At 42.2% G+C, this 20873-nt stretch overlaps 1 protein-coding gene across 7 annotated transcripts in view; it reads right to left on the minus strand.

Moving 5' to 3' along the window:
* RBMS1 (RNA binding motif single stranded interacting protein 1) overlaps positions 1-20873 on the minus strand; it is a 227470-nt gene that overhangs the window by 48288 nt on the left and 158309 nt on the right. For all 7 annotated transcript variants that reach the window (XM_038751078.1, XM_038751076.1, XM_038751075.1 and 4 more), the window contains exons 3-4: positions 5666-5724; positions 2050-2141 (exon numbers count right to left, since the gene is read on the minus strand). In XM_038751078.1, the coding sequence (XP_038607006.1) occupies positions 2050-2141; positions 5666-5724 (151 nt within the window). The remainder of the gene's footprint in view (positions 1-2049; positions 2142-5665; positions 5725-20873) is intronic.

A 20873-nucleotide genomic window follows, 5' to 3' on the forward strand; every position in this document is an offset into this window, starting at 1 on the left:
AGGAATGGGTAACCAAGGGGGCAAGTAACATTTCATCTGTTCTGCTCAATTTTCCCTTTGAATATGAGACAGCGATTGTGTCCAACCAGATTATTTTGTATCTACCCCAGCGTTTGGTACAGTGCCTGGCAGATAGCATACACTTAAACACGTACCACTGCCATCATCACTAATTCCCTTACAACTCTGCAAAAGAACGGGGGGAAAGGCTAAGTCTATCTTTCCCTTCAATAAGAGCTGCTATTCTCAGAGTGCCATGAAGTAACTACTTAAAAACGCTGTAACTCTTTAATATATCTTGGAGTCTACATAGGCAGACCTTAAAAAATGGGGGGAGAGAGGTTGTAGGGGGGTGAACTCCCAATATTTCAAGGTCCTTCACCTCAGGCCATGAAACCCTCATGGGTTCTCCGAAGTACTAATAAGGGTACTGATTAAAGGCTTCCTAAAAGCATTGTGTAAGGGCTGGGGTAGATACCAGCTAATCAGATCAGATACACTTACTGTCCCACAAGGGGCTCACAGTCTAAATGCAAACACAGGAAGTGCCCAAAAGCTAGAGTCGATTGATTGAAGCAGAAGAAATAATTTATTTATAGATGAGGAAATTGAAACCCAGATAGATCCAGCAGGCAAATGGTGTAGCCAAAACTAGAACTCTGGTCTCTAATGCTCCTCTGCATGACCTCTATATGCACAGGGGATCCTCTAAAATTGCTGAGCCCACAAAAAAGGGAAGACCCCGGAATTGAGACTACTCAGAAATGGTCACTTCATTTCCCACGATGTTCTGGTCCATGAAAAATGCCCTTCTAAAACCACCACATTGGCCTTGCCCCCCAAAATAACCTTAGCTGTACAATTCACTGAGTCTAAACCATCAACCTATCAAGACACTATAGCAAAATACTGGGGTGTGGGGCTATTCCAGGACCAGAAAAAGACTACATCCAACAGTAAACGGTATTTGTGTGTGCTGTGCTAAAACGTACAGTAAGCATTAAACCTTTGGCCTACATTTTGTGTCTTGGAATAGATCCAAGGACAATTGTGGGATATTAGTTTGCTCCCTCATCTAAAAAGCTCCACGGCAAACTGTGATGAAGCAAAATTCATTTGTTAATTTTTAAAGCCTGGTTTTTTTTTGTGGTGCCAGAATAGTTAAAGACCGTATAGTGCCTAGCTATTCTTGAGGCAAGACTTTGAAACCTAAATTTCTTCTAGGATGAACTCCATATGCAAAAAGCATCTAAGAATGTAATTTATAAAAGGTCTTTTTTTTCCCCAACTTTGGAAACGGGGCATATTCCACAAATGATTATCTTACTGCACGCTACTATTGTTTTACTAAATCTCTGGGATGTTTAGCTCAATTAAAGAAAGACATTTGAGGAAAAGCCATTAAACTGGCTGCTTTCAAAGTGGAGGTTTGGCACTAACATCATACTGCTATAAAAAAGATTTTTGTTTGCTTGTGAAGCTTCACTTTCCCGTATTTTGGCTTCGGGGCCAAAGAGTCAAGGCATAGATAGAATTCTTCCACTGGGGTGAAAAAAAATATATTCTGAGCCAAACAGAAGAGGGATGATAAGCAGCACAGCATAGTGGATAGAGCATGGGCCTGCGAGTCAGAAGGTCATGGATTCTAATCCTGGCTCCACCACTCGTCTGCTGTGTGACATTCCTTCTTTATGCCTCAGTTACCTCATCTGTAAAATGGGGATTGAGACCGTAAGCCCCACGTGGGACAGGGACTGTGTCCAACTCGATTTGCTTGTACCTACCCCACTGCTTAGTGCAGTGCCTGGAACATAGTGAATGCTTAACAAATACCACAATTATTATTATTATTACTACTACTAAGATTGTGGGGAGGGAAGAGAATAATGCTGGTGGGTACTCTTGACATGGCAAAGCTTGCATGAGCTATAAAACATTTCCCAAATAATTCAGGCTAACAGGCATCTATCTCCCCACTTCTTAAGGTTTAGAAATTTTGGACTGTTACTGGGTCAAAGGATCAGTGTAAGCAAATCATTTTTGGTTTACCTTTGCCATCTGGGCTTGGACTCCGGTAGCCTTTAGGGCAGACACGGCTTTCTGAGCAGCTGCTGGGCTATCGAAGTCTACAAAACCGTAACCTGAAATGAAAAAAGTGCATGGTTCTTCAGCAAATATTTTCTTCACAAAAAAAGTCAAATCCAATTTTATGTTTGGTGCCTAATCGCAGCATCCAGACTGAAAACCCTCTAGTTTCGATTCCGAAAGGGAGCTCTCAAACATACCCCGCGGACAGACACTATTCACAGCCCCTACATTAGTTCTGTCATCTTTTCCCAATTGTGGACAAAAGGATTTCCTTATAGATGAGGCAGCAGGAGAGGTTTGTCACATTCAAATTTTTATCCCTTTAATAACACATTCAGTGAAAAATTATGTGTTAGTTGCTTACTTCCAAACTAATACAATTAATGAGACCAATCAATCAGCCTCAGCACAACTTTTTTTTCCCACTGAACTAGGGAGAAAGAAATCTCCCATTACTTTTACTAATAATTGAGACAATGGATTGGTTCAGTCCTGAAATACCTATCTGTATCCAGACACATGATGGACTAATGGTAGAATAAGTATGTCTATTTTCTCAATAATTTGCTCCTATTAAGACCTGGCTCCACCAAAAACCCTGTCTTGAAGCACATACTCTCCCTTAAGTGACTCATCCCAACCTTCGTCAATCCTTCTCATTTTTGCTTTCACCTTTAATACCTTTTCCTTCAATGTTCAAACATGCTTGGCTCTCTTCTAAGCTCAAAAAGTTCCCAAGCCCTCACTCTCGAGAGCTACCATTTCCCCATTTCCTCCTCTTCACGGCTGAATGCCCAGAATGCACAGCCTACACTACTCTAGGACTATATTCCTCTAAAACCAAGTGATAGGGGATTTATTTTTAGTCCTATTAATAAAGCCTTGTTAACAAATAGCTGTGAAGTGGAAAATGGATTCAGAGATGAGAAGTTTTGTTTTCCTTTCCTCTCCCTTCTTCTCTGGCTCGGTTCCAGAAGAAAGGGTGGAGTCCATCACTTACTGCAGTGCATCCCTTCAATGCACAAGAGAAAGCAAGAGGAGATTTGGTTACTTTCTGCCCTCCCTCTGTAGTTCCAAGCACACCTCTGACTCTTCCCTGGCATGGAAGTGTGTGCGTGTGTGTTATTCTCACTCTGGGTCTGTGTGTCTCACAGCTGATCCCTGCTCAAGGCCTTGCCACCAGTGTCCTCCTACCCTGACTGCTGCACACAAATGAACAACAAAGAGCCATATGATGTCAGCTCAGGAAAAGGAGGGGGAAGGCAAAAAGACGAGAAACCAACGGGTTAATTTACAGAGGCGAGACAATGGACATGTAGTTGTGAGGGGAAAGGTAAAAGAATGGGCAAATCCTTCCATTCTAAAGCATCAGATTTTGCAGGAGAGGTTTCAAATCAAGGCTCGTCTTGGTTTTGGAGAATTCTGGTATCTATTAAATGCTGTTTTCCGCATGAGGGCTTGTATATGGAGCACTTAGACATGGTGTTCAAAGAGCACAGCCCTGTGAGTCAGAGGACTAGGGTTCTAACCCGAGCTCTCCCACTTGCCAGCTGTGTGGCCTTGGGCAAGTCACTTCTCTCTGTGCCTCAGTTTTCGAATCTGTAAAATGGGGGTTCAATACTTGTTCTTCCTCCTACTTAAGACTGTGAGCCCCACGTGGGACAGGGACTGTGTCTGACATGATAATCATATCAATTCCATCATTTAGAACATTACTTGACTCGTAGTAACCACTTAATGCATACCATGCTATATTATTTGGGCACTGGAGAGATAAGCAGTAATGGCCAATCCACTGTCTTTGACCTCCTTCAATCTGGATTCTTTGCACTCTGCCACAGAAATGGATTATATCAAAATCTTCAATACATCTTCTTGTTCAGGTTTACACTTTCTCTGCTGTTCAAAATCTTCAATACATCTTCTTGTTCAGGTTTACACTTTCTCCTCTGTACCCGTTTCGTAGCTCTTCTGGTATTTGATACTGTTGCCAATCGATCAGTGGTAATTACTGAGTACTTACTGTGTGCAGAGAACTGCACTAAGCTCTTGGGAGAGTGCAATATACAAGAGGTAGTGGTAGACACACTCCCTGGTCACAAGGAGCTTTCACAAGGTGCTTACAGACAACCCTTTCTCTGTGCTTCTGAGACACTGTCCTCCTTCCCCGCAATGACACCTGTGTGCTCCAATCTACTGGTTGGGAGCCCTTCCAAAGCTTGGTCCTGGGCCCCAACTCTTTTTTTTGTACCCCTGCTTTCTTGGGAGATCACCCAATTTCAGACACCACCTGTGTGTAGATGATTCTCTGGCATCTTTCCCACTCTCCAAATCCTTTTTTTTTTTTTGATTTTTGAAGGGCAACTCAACAAGGACACCCAATTGCCATATCAAGATAACATGGCAAAGATGACACTCTCTGTTCTGTGGGACTTGTGTTTTAATGTGTTAGTGCACAGTGCACTACGTGCTGAAAAAGGCCACCCTGGTTGCTTTCATTTCTCACACTTTGAGGGTACACTGGCATTTAACTGATTTAAACCCCTGTTGTTCTTCAAGTCACTCCGTCCTGCTGCTATCAACTTTTGCAGAGAAGCTGAGGATTAAATAATAAAGAGCCTTCTTTTCCCTTCCTATGCCTATCAACTTTACATTCATTCATGGGGTCGGTGGTTCCATTAGATGCCATTCTTTCTTCAGCCTAGAAACCATGCTCCTTATTGTCAAATTGCCTGGAACGTTAATAGCCAGAAACACAGTGTGTCACTTCATGTTCTCAGATCCCCCTCTCACCCATCACTCATGAGGCTGGGATGAGCTCACCATAATTACACAATGTTGAAGGTCACTGCACTAAATTAATTCACCCGTGGACTAGAAAGAAGTTTGATTCCTCTCCCCGTTGGATTCTGGTCAGTGAAGATGAATGCTTAACCCTTTCGAGTTCAATACGCATACAGCAAAGAACAACGGGGACAATGAAATACGTATTTAAGTACTGTTTAAAATAAGTCTATTCTAATTAATAGGGCCAATTTACACAATATGTAATCTTTTCAGGTTCTGAGTTCAGCCAAATGGTCTTCAGCAAGCAGCACTAATCTCTTTGGGCCCAGAAAAAAAGCCGTTTCCTAATCCAATGCTCCTTTTAAAAGCAGAGCTACAGGCAAACCAGTGCTCTAGAATCAAATCTGAAATGTTGGCAAACCACTGTGGCTGTTGGGCTCAAAGCCAGTTTAACTGGGGATAATTAATTTTTTTTATGGTATTTGTTCAGCTCTTACTCTGTGCCAGTGTACCAACTCTGTTATACTGTTCTTTCTCAAGAGTTTGGCACACAGTATGTGCTCAATAAGTGCCACCGATGGATTGAATATGCTAACCGTCCAAGCCAGAAATATGGAGATGCAGGTTTGTTTGTTTCTTTTAAGGGGCGGGGTGGAAAGGAGGGAGCCTTACATCAGAAACCCTCAGCTACAGCCAGTGAGGTTTGAAACCAAAGACCAGTTGTACATCCCACAGCTCCACTTAGTCAAGCATGGAACTCTACTGAAAAGACAATCAATAGGAAACATACCTTTGCACTTATTTGTTGTCTTATCCAAAATGGCCTTTGTGGAAACAATTTTTCCATATCTAAAAAATTAAGACAGAAAGCAGCAGTTACACTCATGGCACCCAGAGCACCGATGTTCATTATGCCTAAATATCAGCCACCTTTCAATTTTGTACATCTCATTGTCTCATAACACATGTTTTCACTCTACATTTTGGCCAGAATGATCTGAGGGAATTAGGGAATATTCTTCGTTCAACGGACATCTATCTGGATAGAGCAGAGGGTGATGGTGGAAGAAACAGTAGTAGGCATGTAAGCAGTATCAATCAAGGCCCAGTGTGGGTACTATAACACAAGTTTTCTGGAACATGGAATTCATCAAGACAGTAATTATCACATTACAGGAGAACTAAAAGTAGTCAATGCTACTTTTAGAGGATTGAAATTCAGGAATCTAAAAAAAAAATCTAAGCTAAAGCAGGCAATATTTTGCAATCCAGCTCTAATCCTAAATTCATATCTGAGTTTTATGCTCAAAGACTAAGGAGAAAGAGGGGAAGGGAATTCTTACTCGACCTTGATGAAATCACTATCGCAATAAAAATGAATATGTCATTTTAAAAAAACATTGCATTCTTGAAGGTTTTGCCTTTAAGCAGCTCAGAACCGCAAGTCAGGCAAGCCACACCTTTATTGGACTTATCTAGATGGTCCACACAAACAGTTCTCAATTTCAGCATTCTAGTCACACAAATATTTCTCTTTTGCTGAATAAGCACGCCTTCGTGGTATACCCAATCTTCTTAACCGTATGTAAAAACGTTACTTCTAACTCCAAAAGGACTTTGCGTTTTATACACACGCAAACACGCTCACACACACACACACACACACACACAAAATGAAGCAAAACATCAGAGTGAAGAACTTTAAATGATTCAGTAAATTGCAATTCTACTTTGAGGGCAATTCCTTTCATGAACTGAACAATGAAAAGTTTTTTCATATTCCTCAGTAGGCAAGGGAAGTAAAAAAGGAATGAAACTTGGAACAATGCAATTATTTGGTCATTGACTGTCACTGAATAACCTACAGAGACACAGAGGCCAACAGGCCACCAATGATCCATTAGGCCAAGGGAGTGGTTAAGAAATTTTCCTTGAAGCTGTGCTCTAACAGTAACACACACCTTCCAAGTGAGCAAGTAAGAAAAATTGTAAGAATATTATTTGCACCAAATCTTTTGCCTTTTACAAATAAAATCTATTTTCAACACATGTTGAAAACATACAAATTGCTTTTGGAAACAAGAAAATGCATTTATTAATGGTATATATTAGTACGTTCTAATGACAATGCTTTCCTTTATGCTCATTTTACAAATCTTACCTTTCCAATGAAATTATATGTTTTCACTACTAACCATGAGTCTGATGCAGGTTTTAGATGAGCTGGGTATGTGGATAAAATTTCTAAATACTTTGGCAAGATCTGGGCAGTTGGCTTTTTAAAGGGCTTAGGATATAAATTACTATTTCAAAACAGAGAAAATATTTAGCTAGAAGACTCGACTGGCCTGCCTTTCTTCCACAGTAGCTATTTTCCCTTAAATTCATTTCTTGGAAATTATACAGGGAAAAGAGTAACATCCAGACATCTAGGGAGGGCAACTAAAGTCCCAAAGACAATTACATCAAAGAATCCTGTGGTTCTAACCTCTTCAAACTTTCAATGGTGAGTCCAGGCATTTATGCTATAACATGAACACACGGTCGTAGCTACACAAAAAGATCAATTAAAATCCCACAAAAATGAAAATGACAAGCCACATGAAGACCACCCATAACCGCGCTTCCTTGATTGTAGGTAATATTTTTGACCAAGTAACCAAAACGTACATACGAGCAATAAAGGTTTTAAACAAACTTAAACACTCAATCCTGATCCAACATGCCCAAAGTCAGACTCTGAAAACCACCTGCAAAGGCCTTTCCCCTTTAGTTACCAAAAATTTATAGTACATCATTTTATGATACTATATTAGGGGTGGGCAGAGTGCTCTAATACTACTACTACTACTACTACTACTACTAATAATAATAATAATTATGGCATTTGTTAAGCGCTTACTATGTGCCAAGCCCTGTACTAAGTGCCGGGGTAGATACAAGGTAATCAGGTTGTCCCATGTGGGGCTCACAGTCTTAATCCCCATTTTTACAGATGAGGTAATTGAGGCACAGAGAAGTTAAGTGGCTTGTCCAAGGTCACACAGCAGACAAGTGGTGGAGCCAGGATTAGAACCCAAGACCTCTGACTCCCAAGCCCGGGCTTTTGTCACTAGACTATGCAGCTACTAGGAACTGGTCTTCCACCACCTAAAAAACCTCAGTTGCCATCCTAAATGAGAATTTAGTGCTGGAACAAATTTTACTGCTCGTCATTTTTAATGGTATTTATTAAGCATTTACTATGTGTCAAGCACTGTTCTAAGTGCTGGAGTTGACACAAAGTTAATCAGGTCAGGCACAGTCCCTGTTCCACATGGGGTTCACAGTCTAAGTAGGAGGGAGAACAGGTACTGACTCCCCATTTTGCAGTTGAGGAAACAGGCACAGAGAAGGTAAGTGACTTGCCCTAGGTCACACAGCAGACAAATGGTGGAGCAGGAATTAGAACCCAGGTCCTCTGGCTTCCAGGCCCGTGTTTTTTCTAGTAGGCCACACTGCTCCCCCTTCTCACTCTCCATCTGGAGCTATTGAAGACAAAGGGCCAGAATCAACTGATCTGAATGCCCAAAATAAGCACGAAAGAAAAAACACTCAATTCAATTTGACCTAGATGCCACCTTGGGCTATTTGAGTGTGTCCATCTAAGGGGAAAGACTTGCCCATAAATTGGGCAGAGAGACAAGCACCCCTTGACCTTTCTGAGTGTTTACATACTTAAGTTGTGCTCTTCCAAATAAACGATTAGAGACTACAATATTGAAAACACAGCATCTTGGCCGGGGGTGCAGGGGTTGGCCTAGTAAATCAAACAATAAAATGTATTGAGAGCTTACTCAGTTTAGACCGCTGTATGATCCATGCCCTCAAGAGCTTATGCATCACTAAATGAACAGACTAAGATGGTTTTCTTAGCTAGAATGGCAATTCCACCCTTTTCTCGTGTTTCCTAATAACCTTATCCATCTCATTCCCTTTGAATCATAATAGAAATTGGGATGCTTAGCATTACGGAATAGACACAACATTTCTGTCTACATTTGTCACCTTCTTCCAGCATATCCTCAACTCCCCAACTATCTGAGAATAATGCCTTATTTCTGCTATAAAGAAATATCAAAATGGTGTGTGAGGGGTGTGTGTGTGTCTGTCTGTCTGTCTGTCTGGGTATTTACATGTGAATACAGCAAGGATAAGGAGGTAAATGAGGGGTCTCTGTCATGGGACAGAGAAGCAGTGTGGAAAAGAGCATGAGCCTGAGAATTAGAGGACCTCGGGTCTAATTCCAGCTCTGCCACTTGTCTTATCTCAGAGAAGTCACTTAATTTTTCTGTGCCTCAGTTCCTCTCCTGTAAATTGGGGGTTCAATACCTGTTCTCCCTCCTCCGCAGACTGTGAGCCCCAGGTAGGGACTGATTAATTTATATCTACCCCAGTGCCTAGTACAATGCTTGGTAAATTTCCTTTGCAAATACAATAATTATTGTTTTTCCTATTAAAGAAGATGGGGGCGATGAACCAATTCAATTGTTAGCAGAAAGCCTTCCAATTTCAGTGATTTGACCTATGTCTGCCAATCCAAGATAACCCAATGTATGTAAGCTTTGCACCATCTGGCAAGCTGTCCTGTAGTTTATTAGCCTAGTTGACTTAGAGCTTATAGGTCAATTAGGATAAAGCCATCTAACAGGCACAAAGTGATATGACCTCTTGATGCTCACTATAGAAAGTACAAATATCCTCTAATTGTGCCACTTTATATTTCAAATTTCCAGTCCAATATCAATGTACATAATTTCCCTCAATGCTGATTATTTCCATTTAATCATTTTCTCGGGAAGAGAGCCTATAAGACTCAGTAGCTCAACTCAGACTCAGGAATCATTTATTGTTGCTATACTAAGCTTCTCCGTTAATTTCTCAAAATTTATGAGCATTTAAGAGATTGGCTTCTTTACAATGGACAAATACTGGCTGATGTTAAAAGATTAATGTTCTGCCAATCTATTTCACGTACGCATTATCCCAAACTAAATAATTCATGTCAGAATGAACATCAAAAGCTAACTGCAATTAGAAATGGCAAACATGCATTTTACGTTTTGGATGAGAAATTTCCATTTTTGAGGCCAACCAGAAGGATTTATTAGACCAATCTGTGATTATATTTTTAGCATCAGTAGACTGCAATTGACCAAGGTAAAGTACTTTCACGTCAAATATGCCATAGCCTTTTAAGATACAGTTGCTCACACACAGGGTCATTTACATTATCTTCAGAAAATGTTTTTGCCATTAGTCACCACAGAGTACCACTTAGTTATGCACTCACAGATGGCCACTGCCAAACCAATGGTCCAAATGCTAATATATCTGAGAGAAAGAATACATGACAATCCTGGAACCCAGGCGTTTACTAGGAAAATGTGCATCAATTTTAAAACTTAGCCAGTGAAAATTCTAATTCATGCCTTGCATTTTTAACAAAGGCATTTTTATTGATGAAACTAAGTGATTTATTAATATTCTAATTTTTCTACATTACTGAGATGGTAACCCCACAAACAGGTCTGGCCAACGAATTCCAGTAGGTCTCACCCTCCCGATAAGTCAAAACCTCACTATTTTACTGCAAAAGCTTTTACTTTCACTGGGAAGTAGAAGGCACTTCCTTGAATGCGGGAAGTTCTAAAAATACTCTTCAGGACAACGGAGATTGTGTACAATTTGTGTTGCTTCTTTGCCGCAAAAAACTGAGGTAAAAAGAACCAGTGACTAACACAATATTACTATTTGGCTGAGGAGCAAAATTTGGGCTTTGTAAACTGTCATATTCTCCTGAATTAATTTTTTAGGACATAAAAGAAAGCCTAGCTAAACTAGTAGTGAAGCATGGAATTAAAAATTAGTATACACATTGTCCAGGATGTTTCAGAAAAATTGGAAATTTCACAAATTCGAAAATCCACAAAATCAAGCATCACAAATGGCCACTTCATTGAAGAACAAGAACACGGTATGATGGACAAGAAAAACACATCTGAAGTTGGAAAAATTAGCAGTAACTACACAGAGTTATAGAAAACAGGACATTACAGCACCAAAGCTCTTTAATCCTTGTCTTGAACTCTTTTTTTAAGCCCTGGTGTTTAATGAGTCAATTTAGAAATTTTGGAGGCTGAAAAATTAAACAAGGCAGAATGCTAATGTTGGCTCCGATCCAAACACATGGTCACTGTGTAATTTTGCTTAAGCTGATTTACAAATGCTGTCTTTCCTCCTCAAAATACAAGAGAACATTTCCCCAACCAGACATAAATCCCGACAACATGGCACGTTCCCATCGGGGGCCGGAAGAGCCGTTTTGAAGGATGGAGTTTAAGAGGGAAAAGGGAACCCATTCTGCTCAGCGCAGCTGCGTGGAAGTTTGTAGGGTAGAAAAAATTCTTACCACTAAAAACAACAAAATCAAAAGCCCAAGGGCCAGCAAGGAGTAGCACTCTTAATTCCAGTTGGCATGTGCTCAAAGGTCATCCAGGACAATGGCTGCTACAGAGGGGCCCCCGGAAGGGGGGAAAATAGGCTCCAACCTGGCTTTCCAAGGAAACAATCTGTTTACAGAGAACAGATAACGGTAAGGAAGCCTGGGAGAACAGACGAGCCCAACTCTGGGAAAGCAGGGAACTTGGATTTTTTGTGTGTGCGAATGTCTTCTCCTGAGAAACTGAGCTAGAAAAAGCTGTAAATTGCAGTCTCTAGCACTGATCTTATGCACCAACAGTATTCCAGGAGAGGATGATCATAACTCCTGCATCTCAACTGAGCACTAGGCCACCTGCCTCTTCTGGCCAGGTTCTGCCAATATTATTCTTCATGTGATGAGGTTGGGAACTTCATATAGGTTGAATTCACACTGCCCAAATTAAGGGAGAAAGCTGGAAGCTATCTGGTTAATTTACACTATTTACACATGGAAACTGGGACATTTTAGGTTTTAAAAAAATGCATTTTAGGTTCTCATGGGCAACATTCATTGCTTTCTTCTGGGCCCTTCGCCCTGGTCCGAAGATTAGTTCTGAGGTGCATTTGGGACCAGGTACCAAGGGGCCACAAGGACAGGGAATTGGCAGGTTTGGAAGTGCTGGAGGTCACTGGGGGAGACAGAGCTGCTGGGAGGGTGATAGGCTGGCTTCATCAAACAGTCAAAACGGCTACGTTGTTGTGGGCTCTATTCAACGTCAACACACATCAATCCCAGATCTGACGTAAGGTTGCTCTAAACAAGGTCAGCTAATGACTGCTGGAGGCTTGGGCGATCCCCACACCATCAACACATTGGCTTCATCTTGGTTTTCAAAATTTGTCTTTGGAATTGCAATCAACCAAAATGGTTCATCTCCCTTAAATACAGATCGGTGGCAATTAGGAAAGGACTGGCTGGTAAGATATATCTGTGGACCGATACATTTTATTCTTCTCGGTGAGACAGAAGCTGAGTTAAGTTGGAACAATCCACATAGGTACAAGAGAAATAGTTCACCACAAATAAGCCATGCAGAAACTTTATTATAAAGGCCCATCAAATAGTCTAAAGAGATTGGAGATATAAAGTCTACACAGAAGTCCATTTCCACTGGCTGAAAAACCTCATAGGCCAAGAAAATCAAAATGATGTGGCTGCTCTCTCCTAGACACCTCTTGGGAAACAGGTGAGGAAACTGGGGCCAAACCTCTGTGTACCCAGAGCTCAAACAACAGAAATGTTTTTGGTGCAAAATAATTATTGTGACAGAGAATTCACTCACTGGATATAAAATTATAGTGAAGAGAATACTTAAGAAGCCGCCGTATCCCTGACTGAACAACAACAGAAGAGCAGAGTGGGAAGAAGCACATACATTCTAATTTGGGCTTCTTGGGAAAATGGGGCATGAGTACCTCTTTCGACAGCATCTAAATATCGAGGTAGAGAGTGAAGAAACCAAGTCCAAATCAGATGGTCTACCCCTAGCCCAAGTGGAGCTGACTTTGGCAGGGAATGTTTCCAGGAAATTCCTTGTCAAAAAAATGCCACAGCCTCTGACCTCTCCCGCTTATCCAGCAAATGAACTTAAAGGAAAATTCCTGACCCTGTTCTTGATCTCTAGGGAATCGAGGCTTAAAAGTTTCAGGCTGCAACGGACTAGATTGGGGCTCACACTACACATCCCTGAAGTCTCCGTGAAAATCAGCCAGCTTTAGCTCCAGTCATTAGTATGAACCAGTATGGTGAATCTCCCAAGAAGAGATTAATAATCCTAATGAAGCTGGGGATGCAGCTATAATCATCTGATGAAAATAAAGTTACAACTGCTGGGCCCAGGATTTAAAACCCCAGCATATGCAAGCTGCTCTACCCAACCTTCAATAACTGCTCTTTCTCTATCTGCCAGAACAAAGCATCAGAGTAAGAACTTTCAGTGGAGGAAAAGGAAGGAAAGATGTTAACGGGCTAGAGAACGTGGTGCGTGCAGGTTGCCAGAGCATGGACTGAAATCCCAGAGGCGGCGTCGTTCGAGAAGAGGAAGCTTAAATGAATACTCAACCACACAAATCCAGTTCAGCCAGAACGTTTGTTTTCACTACACATTCCAGCTAGAAGGTCGGAGAGAATTGGGAAATGTTTTGCCTGACCATGCGGGCTTGTTTAGATACAGTGTGCAGTGGGAGTAGAAGAGACCGCTCTTGCGCAGTGGGGTGGCATCCTGACATCAGAAGTACTACAGGACCAGGGTCTTCTCTTAACAAGAGGTTCTGAGAAAATGCAACCCCCCAGGCTTTACGTGTACTGGGTGCATGGGAAGAAAGATCTGCGATGAAAAGCAGACGGTGTAAAACCCAACTGGAATAACAGTTCTTGGAACCTAGGTTGTGAAGTGCTCCTACCATGGAAAGGGTATTATTTCACTCCATTCTGGGCCACTGAATAAAAGACTTGGAGTAAGCAGTTTCTAACTGGACGTGCAATACCAATGGAATTGTATTCTAAGCAGCAATGTCAGTTTAAGTGTGCAGTAGGAATCTTTTCCTGGGACTTTCAGTGCATCCTCTTTACACAGTACATGTTACAGATTGTTGGCGTAGCGTTCTCTGGCCGCATCCCTATACAATTCGCTAAATATTGATTGTAGAGTGCACTGTCACTGTGTGTAATTCAAATCTACTTATAAGCCATCATTTAATAAGGAGAATTAATGTGGGGAGACAGGATTTACAGTTTAGCCAGAACTCGAGTTTTCACTCACGTCTAATTCATAATGTCTGAATTAGGGAACGTTCTTTCAGCGGCTGAATAAAACCCGACGTGGTGTCAGAAGAACTGGTTGGTACATGCATCGGACATCGGGTGAGTACTATGGTGCAAGTTTTACTAAACCACTGGTTAGTAATCCAGTTCTCCAATAATACCTGTTGCGGGCAGGGATTGTCTCTATTTGTAGCTGAACTGTACTTTCCAAGCACTCAGTACAGTGCTCTGCACACAGTAAGCACTCAATAAATACGACTGAATGAATGAACACAACTCCTGCATTGTTGGAGAACTGGATTACTAATCAAGGTAATTTACTGAGTGCTCGCTATGTGCAGAGAACTGTACTAAGCGACTGGGAAAGTACAATACAATTGAGTTGGGACACACGATCCCAGCCCACAAGGAGTTTACGGTGTACAGGGGGAGACAGACATTAAAATAAGTTAGAGAAGGGAAACAGTAGAGAATAAGGATACGTACATAAATGCTGTGGGGCTGAGGTGAATATCAAGGGGTACACGGCCAAGTGCTTAGGCGATAGAGAGGAGAAATAAGGGTTTAGTCGGGGAAGGCCTCTTAGATAGACTCTAAATCACATTTTGAGATTCTTAATTTATCACGTGTGGCTTTTGACATTCTACTAATGAATTTACAGCTCATCAACAGTGGGTTTAGATGAGCTACAATTACAGCACATCTTTCTTTCCCTTGTTATCTAACATTAAACCACTAGTTACTGTTCTATCATCAAGAATTGGGATGGACAAGTAAACTGTTTCTTTCAGTAGCAGAAGCAGTGACCGGAATGTAAATTACATTCCTGTAGCCATGAAAGCTGAACCATCATCCATTGCTTGTCAGGAAAACCCATCTTAAAAATGAACTTATCTTCACTCCCAAACTCTCTTCTCCCCTGTGACTTTTTCATCACTGTTGACATCACCACCACTCTTCCTGTCTCAAAGCCCCCAGCCTTGGCATTATCCTTGACTCACCACTCTCCTTCTATCCGCCTATTCAGTCAGTCACTACATCTTGTCAGTTCTATCTCCACATTTTTAGAATTTACTCCTTTCTCACCATCCAAGCTATCACCACAGTGGTTCAGGCATTGGTCATATCCCCTCTCGACTTCGACGTCAGATATCTTAAAAGGCTGTCCGCATCACACACACAAAATCCGCACAAGAGTCAAGACACTCAAGTCACCTTTCTCCATTCTACTACTTCTCCCTCCTCTAATGCCAAACTACTGTCTGTGCCTGGGTTTCATCTCTCCCATCACTGAGTCTTCCCTCACACCTTCCTCCATGCCTGGAACAGACCATCACTCTCCCCATCTTCAAAGCCTTACTAAAATCACATCTCCTCCAAGATAGCTTCCCTGATTAAGCTCTCATGCCACCACTCTACGATCATTCTTGCCTGCCTCACCCAGGTACTTAATCCCTCCCACCCCCCCCCCAGCATTTATGTATTCGGTTGCTTCCCTTACCTGAAATTTAATGTCCTATTCCTCTGCTAGTCTAGTGCCTGGAACACTGCTCTACTCAGAGAGAGCAAGCTTTGTAATACCACTGACTGACTGATAGCTCAAATGTCACACAAATGTAACCACAGTACCGATAATAATAATAATAATTACAGTACTTGTTATGCGCTTACTGTGGGCCAGCCACTTTTCTAAGTGCTGGGGTAGACACAAGTTTATTATGTTGGACACAGTCCCTGTCCAACACGGTGCTAACACTCTCAATCCCCATTTTACTGTTGAGGTAGCTGAGGCCTAGAGAAGTTAAGTGACTTGCCCAAGGTGGCAGAGCCGGGATTAGAACCCGGGTCCTTCTGATTCCAAGGCCTGTGTTCTATCCACTAAGCCAACCCCACATACATTAGAATGTCAGAAATAATTTTCTTTGGGCTCATCTTAAATAACTGAATTTTAACTTGACATATTTACTCTCTATAAACAGGATTAGGATCCAATCCTGGAGTCCACTTCCATTCCCTGCTTCTTCACTGGTCCAGTCAAAAAAACCATGCATCATGTCCAATAGCAAGTTAAGAGTTTAGGTAACTCAGTGGCTGCAGTTTAAACCAACCTCCCCTACAATCATTACAGAGACAAGGTCAGTCCCTGTGAGCAACACGAGGAAAAGTTAGATTCTCCGGCACTGAATTAATAATAATAATAATAATGGTATTTGTTAAGTGCTTACTATGTGCCAAGCACTGTTCTAAGCACTGGGGTAGGTACAAGGCAATTGGGTTGTCCCATGTGGGGTTCACAGTCTTAATCCCCATTTTACAGACGAGGTGGTTGAGGCACAGAGAAGTTAAGCGGTTTGCCCAAAGTCACACAATAGACAAGTGGCGGAGCCGAGATTAGAACCCACGTCCTCTGACTCCCAAGCCTGTACTCTTTCCACTAAGCCGCACTGCTTCAGACAATAGCATTTCAGACGCCATACACAGATGTTCTGCCTGTACTACTGGTGACCCAATTCCCAAAATCCTAAATTTGACCAAGACCCTGAAAGATGAACAGATTCAGCCCCAGGCTTCCAAAGGGGTGACTGACTAACCTGCCCAGGACAGGTGGGTGCCCAATCTCTTACTTAACTGCTCCCATTTTAGGGTGTCCCGCCCTAACAGTAAAGACACCATTCCCGGTGTCAACCCAAAGTCTCTCCTGCTTTAATTTATAGCCATTTCTCTTGTTTGGTCCTCAGTGGACATGAAAAACCTGTGTCAAATAGCTCTCTATAACAGTCCTTGATTACAATTACTAAATTCCCTCTTTCACTCTTTTTCCTTCCAGCTAAACAAACACAATTCCCAACAAATGTTTTAATGGTATTTGTTAAGTGCTTTACCATGTGTCAGGCACTGGACTAAACGCTGGGGTAGATACAAGCATGAGAAGCAGTGACAAGAGAATGGGCTTGGAAGTCAGAGGACATCAATCAATCAATCGTATTTATTGAGCGCTTACTGTGTGCAAAGCACTGTACTAAGCGCTTGGGAAGTACAAGTTGGCGACATATAGAGACAGTCCCTACCCAACAGTGGGCTCACAGTCTAAAAGGACATGGGTTCTAATCCCGGCTCCGACACTTGTCTGCTGTATGACCTTGGGCAAGTCACTTAACTTCTCTGGGCCTCAGTTCCCTCATTGGTAAAACGGGGATTAAGACTGTGAGCCCCATGTGGGACAATCTGATTACCGTGAATCTACCCCAGTGCTTGGCACATAGCGCTTAGTAAATACTATTATTATTACTATTATACAAGCTAATGGATTGGACACAATCCATGTCCAAGAGAGGGCTCACAGTCTTAATCCCCCTTTTACAGATGAGGTAACAGGCACAGAGAAGTGAAGTGACATGTCCAAGGTCACACAACAGACAAGTAGTGGACCGCGGATTAGAACCCGGGTCCTTCTCACAGGCCCATGCTCAATCCACTAGGTCATGCTGCTTCTCACAGAGATCTAGTTTTCAACACGTCAATTATTTTGATCACTTCTCTGAAGCACCTCTCGATTTTTGGCAGCCGTTTAAACATATGGTGGCCAAACCAGGTCACAGGACTCTGACAAGGGACTTGTGGGTTGAGGACGAAGGGGGAGGATGCCGCTTGCCCCTTGCTTGCTATATGTCCGTGGGTGCCTGCCGGTCCCTGACTGTAACAGAACGATACTGACGACTCATTTGGATTTAATGAAGCCTGGTCTGGTTCTGCTATAGTTGCACCCTGCTAAAGGCAGCCTTGCACCAGTCTGCATTTGCAGTGTTTGTGTTTTTATCTCAAGTCTGTTATACTGCACTCTCCCAAGCACTCCGCACACAGTAAGCGCTCGCTAAGTTCCACTGATTGACTGCTCCCCGAGAGCCCCCACTCCCTAGCACTTGTCCCCAGTGAATTTTAACCTGGTTTTTTTGTAGAAGAGAACTCGGACTTCCCGACTTCCTCCACTGCTACCATGGCCCTGCCTTGACCATCTAGGATCCAACCCAATGGGACTCAAGCCACATTCCAGAGTTCATGAACCCCATTCGTCCCCCCTACAGAGGCCGTGTGGACACCTCTCACCTCCTGCACCCTGTTTCTGCCTTTTGAGGGACTGGGACCTGATGGGACATAAGCGCGATCCCACTTTGGAAGGACCAGTTGCACAGCCCTGACGCTCTTGTATGTACAGTGAGCAAAGACCAGTTCTTTTAATCGGGTAGCTGGCAGACATGGGCACATTCTTTCTGAAGCGTGCGCCGACCTTGTTGCTTAGGAATTGGACAGGGGGCACTAAATGATCATCTATCCACTTCAGGAAATTCAATTCCTTCTTTCTTCACTGTGCACAGAGTTAAATGTTTCTCAACGTGGGTCAGTGAAGATACATTTCATTCATTGTTATTTTAATACATTTTATTTCCACTGATTTAGAGTATATGACAAAGCGGGATTCAAAAGTCTTCAATGTTCAGAACAACCTGAAGGAGCTGGAGACATTAAATTGATCACAAATAAACAATGGATTATCTTCTATTAAAGGCTTTAAACACCCAGCACGAATGGACTGTACATCTTGTCTGTTCTGTTTCTTTGTTTCTTGCGGTATGTTCTGGGCTGATTCTGTGCTGTTAATATATACAATTCTGTCAGGTACTCGACTGAAGGCACATTATTTTTACAATGTAAGAATGAGAAAGAGGGAAAAGACAGGGCGGTAAAGTGGGAATACCCCCAAAAGACACAGGAGGTAATAAGAGCAGCAGAACTGGTACCCTCTGAAGGAGTGTAAGGGAGTTGTGGTAGGAGATCAAGATAGAGAGGTGTCACATGGGCTCTTGAAGGAGAATCTTGTAACTGATTATGAAGGGAAAGGGTGGACCCAATTTCCTTCCACTGCCCTTATTCATGTGCAGAACTACTCATCTTGTCTATGAGCATTAGTAGGGATATTGATAATTTTTTTCTGTTTGTTATTAAGCTTGAAATAAACAAGAAAGTAAGTAATGAAGCCATGTTAATGCTGTAGGATCACTGGTAATGATCTCACAGCCTTAGGAATAGTATTTCTTAGTTAATGGCTGCTGTGGTGCCAGAAAGTGGTGTAGTACAATCTATCACAATCCATGGACTAGTCCAAAATAATGTCCCTGTTCAAATCTAAAAATAAATAAATAGAGGCATTTTTCTCTCATAAAGTCGATATTGGGGACACTCCCCATAAAATAGCAAGTTTCATCAAAAACACACTCAAAGTATTTAACACAAGAGAAGCTCTTTGCCCCCAAATGACTGAAAAGTACAAAACAAATCAGGTTTCCTGACAGAGAAGCCCGTGGGAAACCACGGTTACAGTGAGTAACTCCAGTTTAAATTAGCTCTTGTCTTTGCATGACAATTTAACATGGGGCTTCCCCTTGTCACCTCGATGGTTCTGTCAGTAATGAATTTTTTCTTTTGATCTTTTGATCACGTGACTGGGGTCTTTTGAACTTCATCAATACTTATCGAGTGCCTTTCACTGGCTTGAAACAATAAAGACACAGGCCTGCCCTGGAGATGCTTGCTTTCACTGCTCTGAATGCCAAGATATATATGTATATAGGAAGAGAAGCGTGGCTTCCTGGAAAGAGCAGGGGCTTGGGAGTCAGAGGTCATGGGTTCTAATCCTGACTCGGCCACTTGTCTGCTGTGTGACCTTAGGCAAGTCACTTCACTTCTCTGTGCCTAAGTTACCTCATCTGTAAAATGGGGATAGAGACTGTGAACCCTCTGTGGGACAACCTGATTACCTTATATCTACCCCAGTGCTTAGAACAGTGCTTGGCACATAGAAAGTGCTTAAATACTGGAATTATTACAGATATACATATATACATATATAGATATACGTATATATACACACACACATATATATATATGAGAATATGTATGGATACACACACATTGTGACCCTATCACATCTATGATGATGGAGTTGACCAAATCCTAAATGACAGATGAGCCGCGGACCTGAAACTTCAGGTCCGAAGGCCTGCACCAAGAATTGTGCAATGTCACCTGCACTCTCTGGTCTCTGCCAGCTGTGTTCTTGCTGGGGTACGGAGCGCAATAAATGAGTAGCTGGGTAGGTATGCAGCACATTGTGAAGTGCACGCAAAGGTTTTCGTTTGTTTGTTTTCATATGAACAGTCCATTTATGGCCAAAGTGATCACACAATGGTATTTATTAAGTACTGACCATGGGCCGAACACTATATCAAATTTTTGGAAGAATATAATAGAGTTGGTAGTCATCCAATTCCCACCCACAAGGAGAGTACAGTCTAGAGGGGGAATCAGACAGTAAAACCTATTACAGACATGGGAGAGTAACAACATATGTGGCTTAGTGTTGTGGGACTGGGGTTAAGGGGTGCAGGTCCAAGTGCACAGGAAATGCAGATGGGAGGATGGGTAGGGGAAATAAGGGCTTAGTCAGGAAGGTTTTTCGGACATGTAATTTTAGAAGGGCTTTCAACGTGGCACGAGTGGTGTTCTGTTGGATATGAAGGGGGAGTTCCAGGCCAAAGGGAAGACATGGGCCAGGGGACATCTGCAACAGGACAGATGAGATTAAGATATACTGAGTAGGCTGTCATCAGATTTGGGCTGGGTTGCAATAGATCGGTGTGGTAAGGTAAGATGGGGG

This window comes from Tachyglossus aculeatus, chromosome 9, assembly GCF_015852505.1.
Source record: "Tachyglossus aculeatus isolate mTacAcu1 chromosome 9, mTacAcu1.pri, whole genome shotgun sequence".
Lineage (NCBI taxonomy): Eukaryota > Metazoa > Chordata > Mammalia > Monotremata > Tachyglossidae > Tachyglossus > Tachyglossus aculeatus.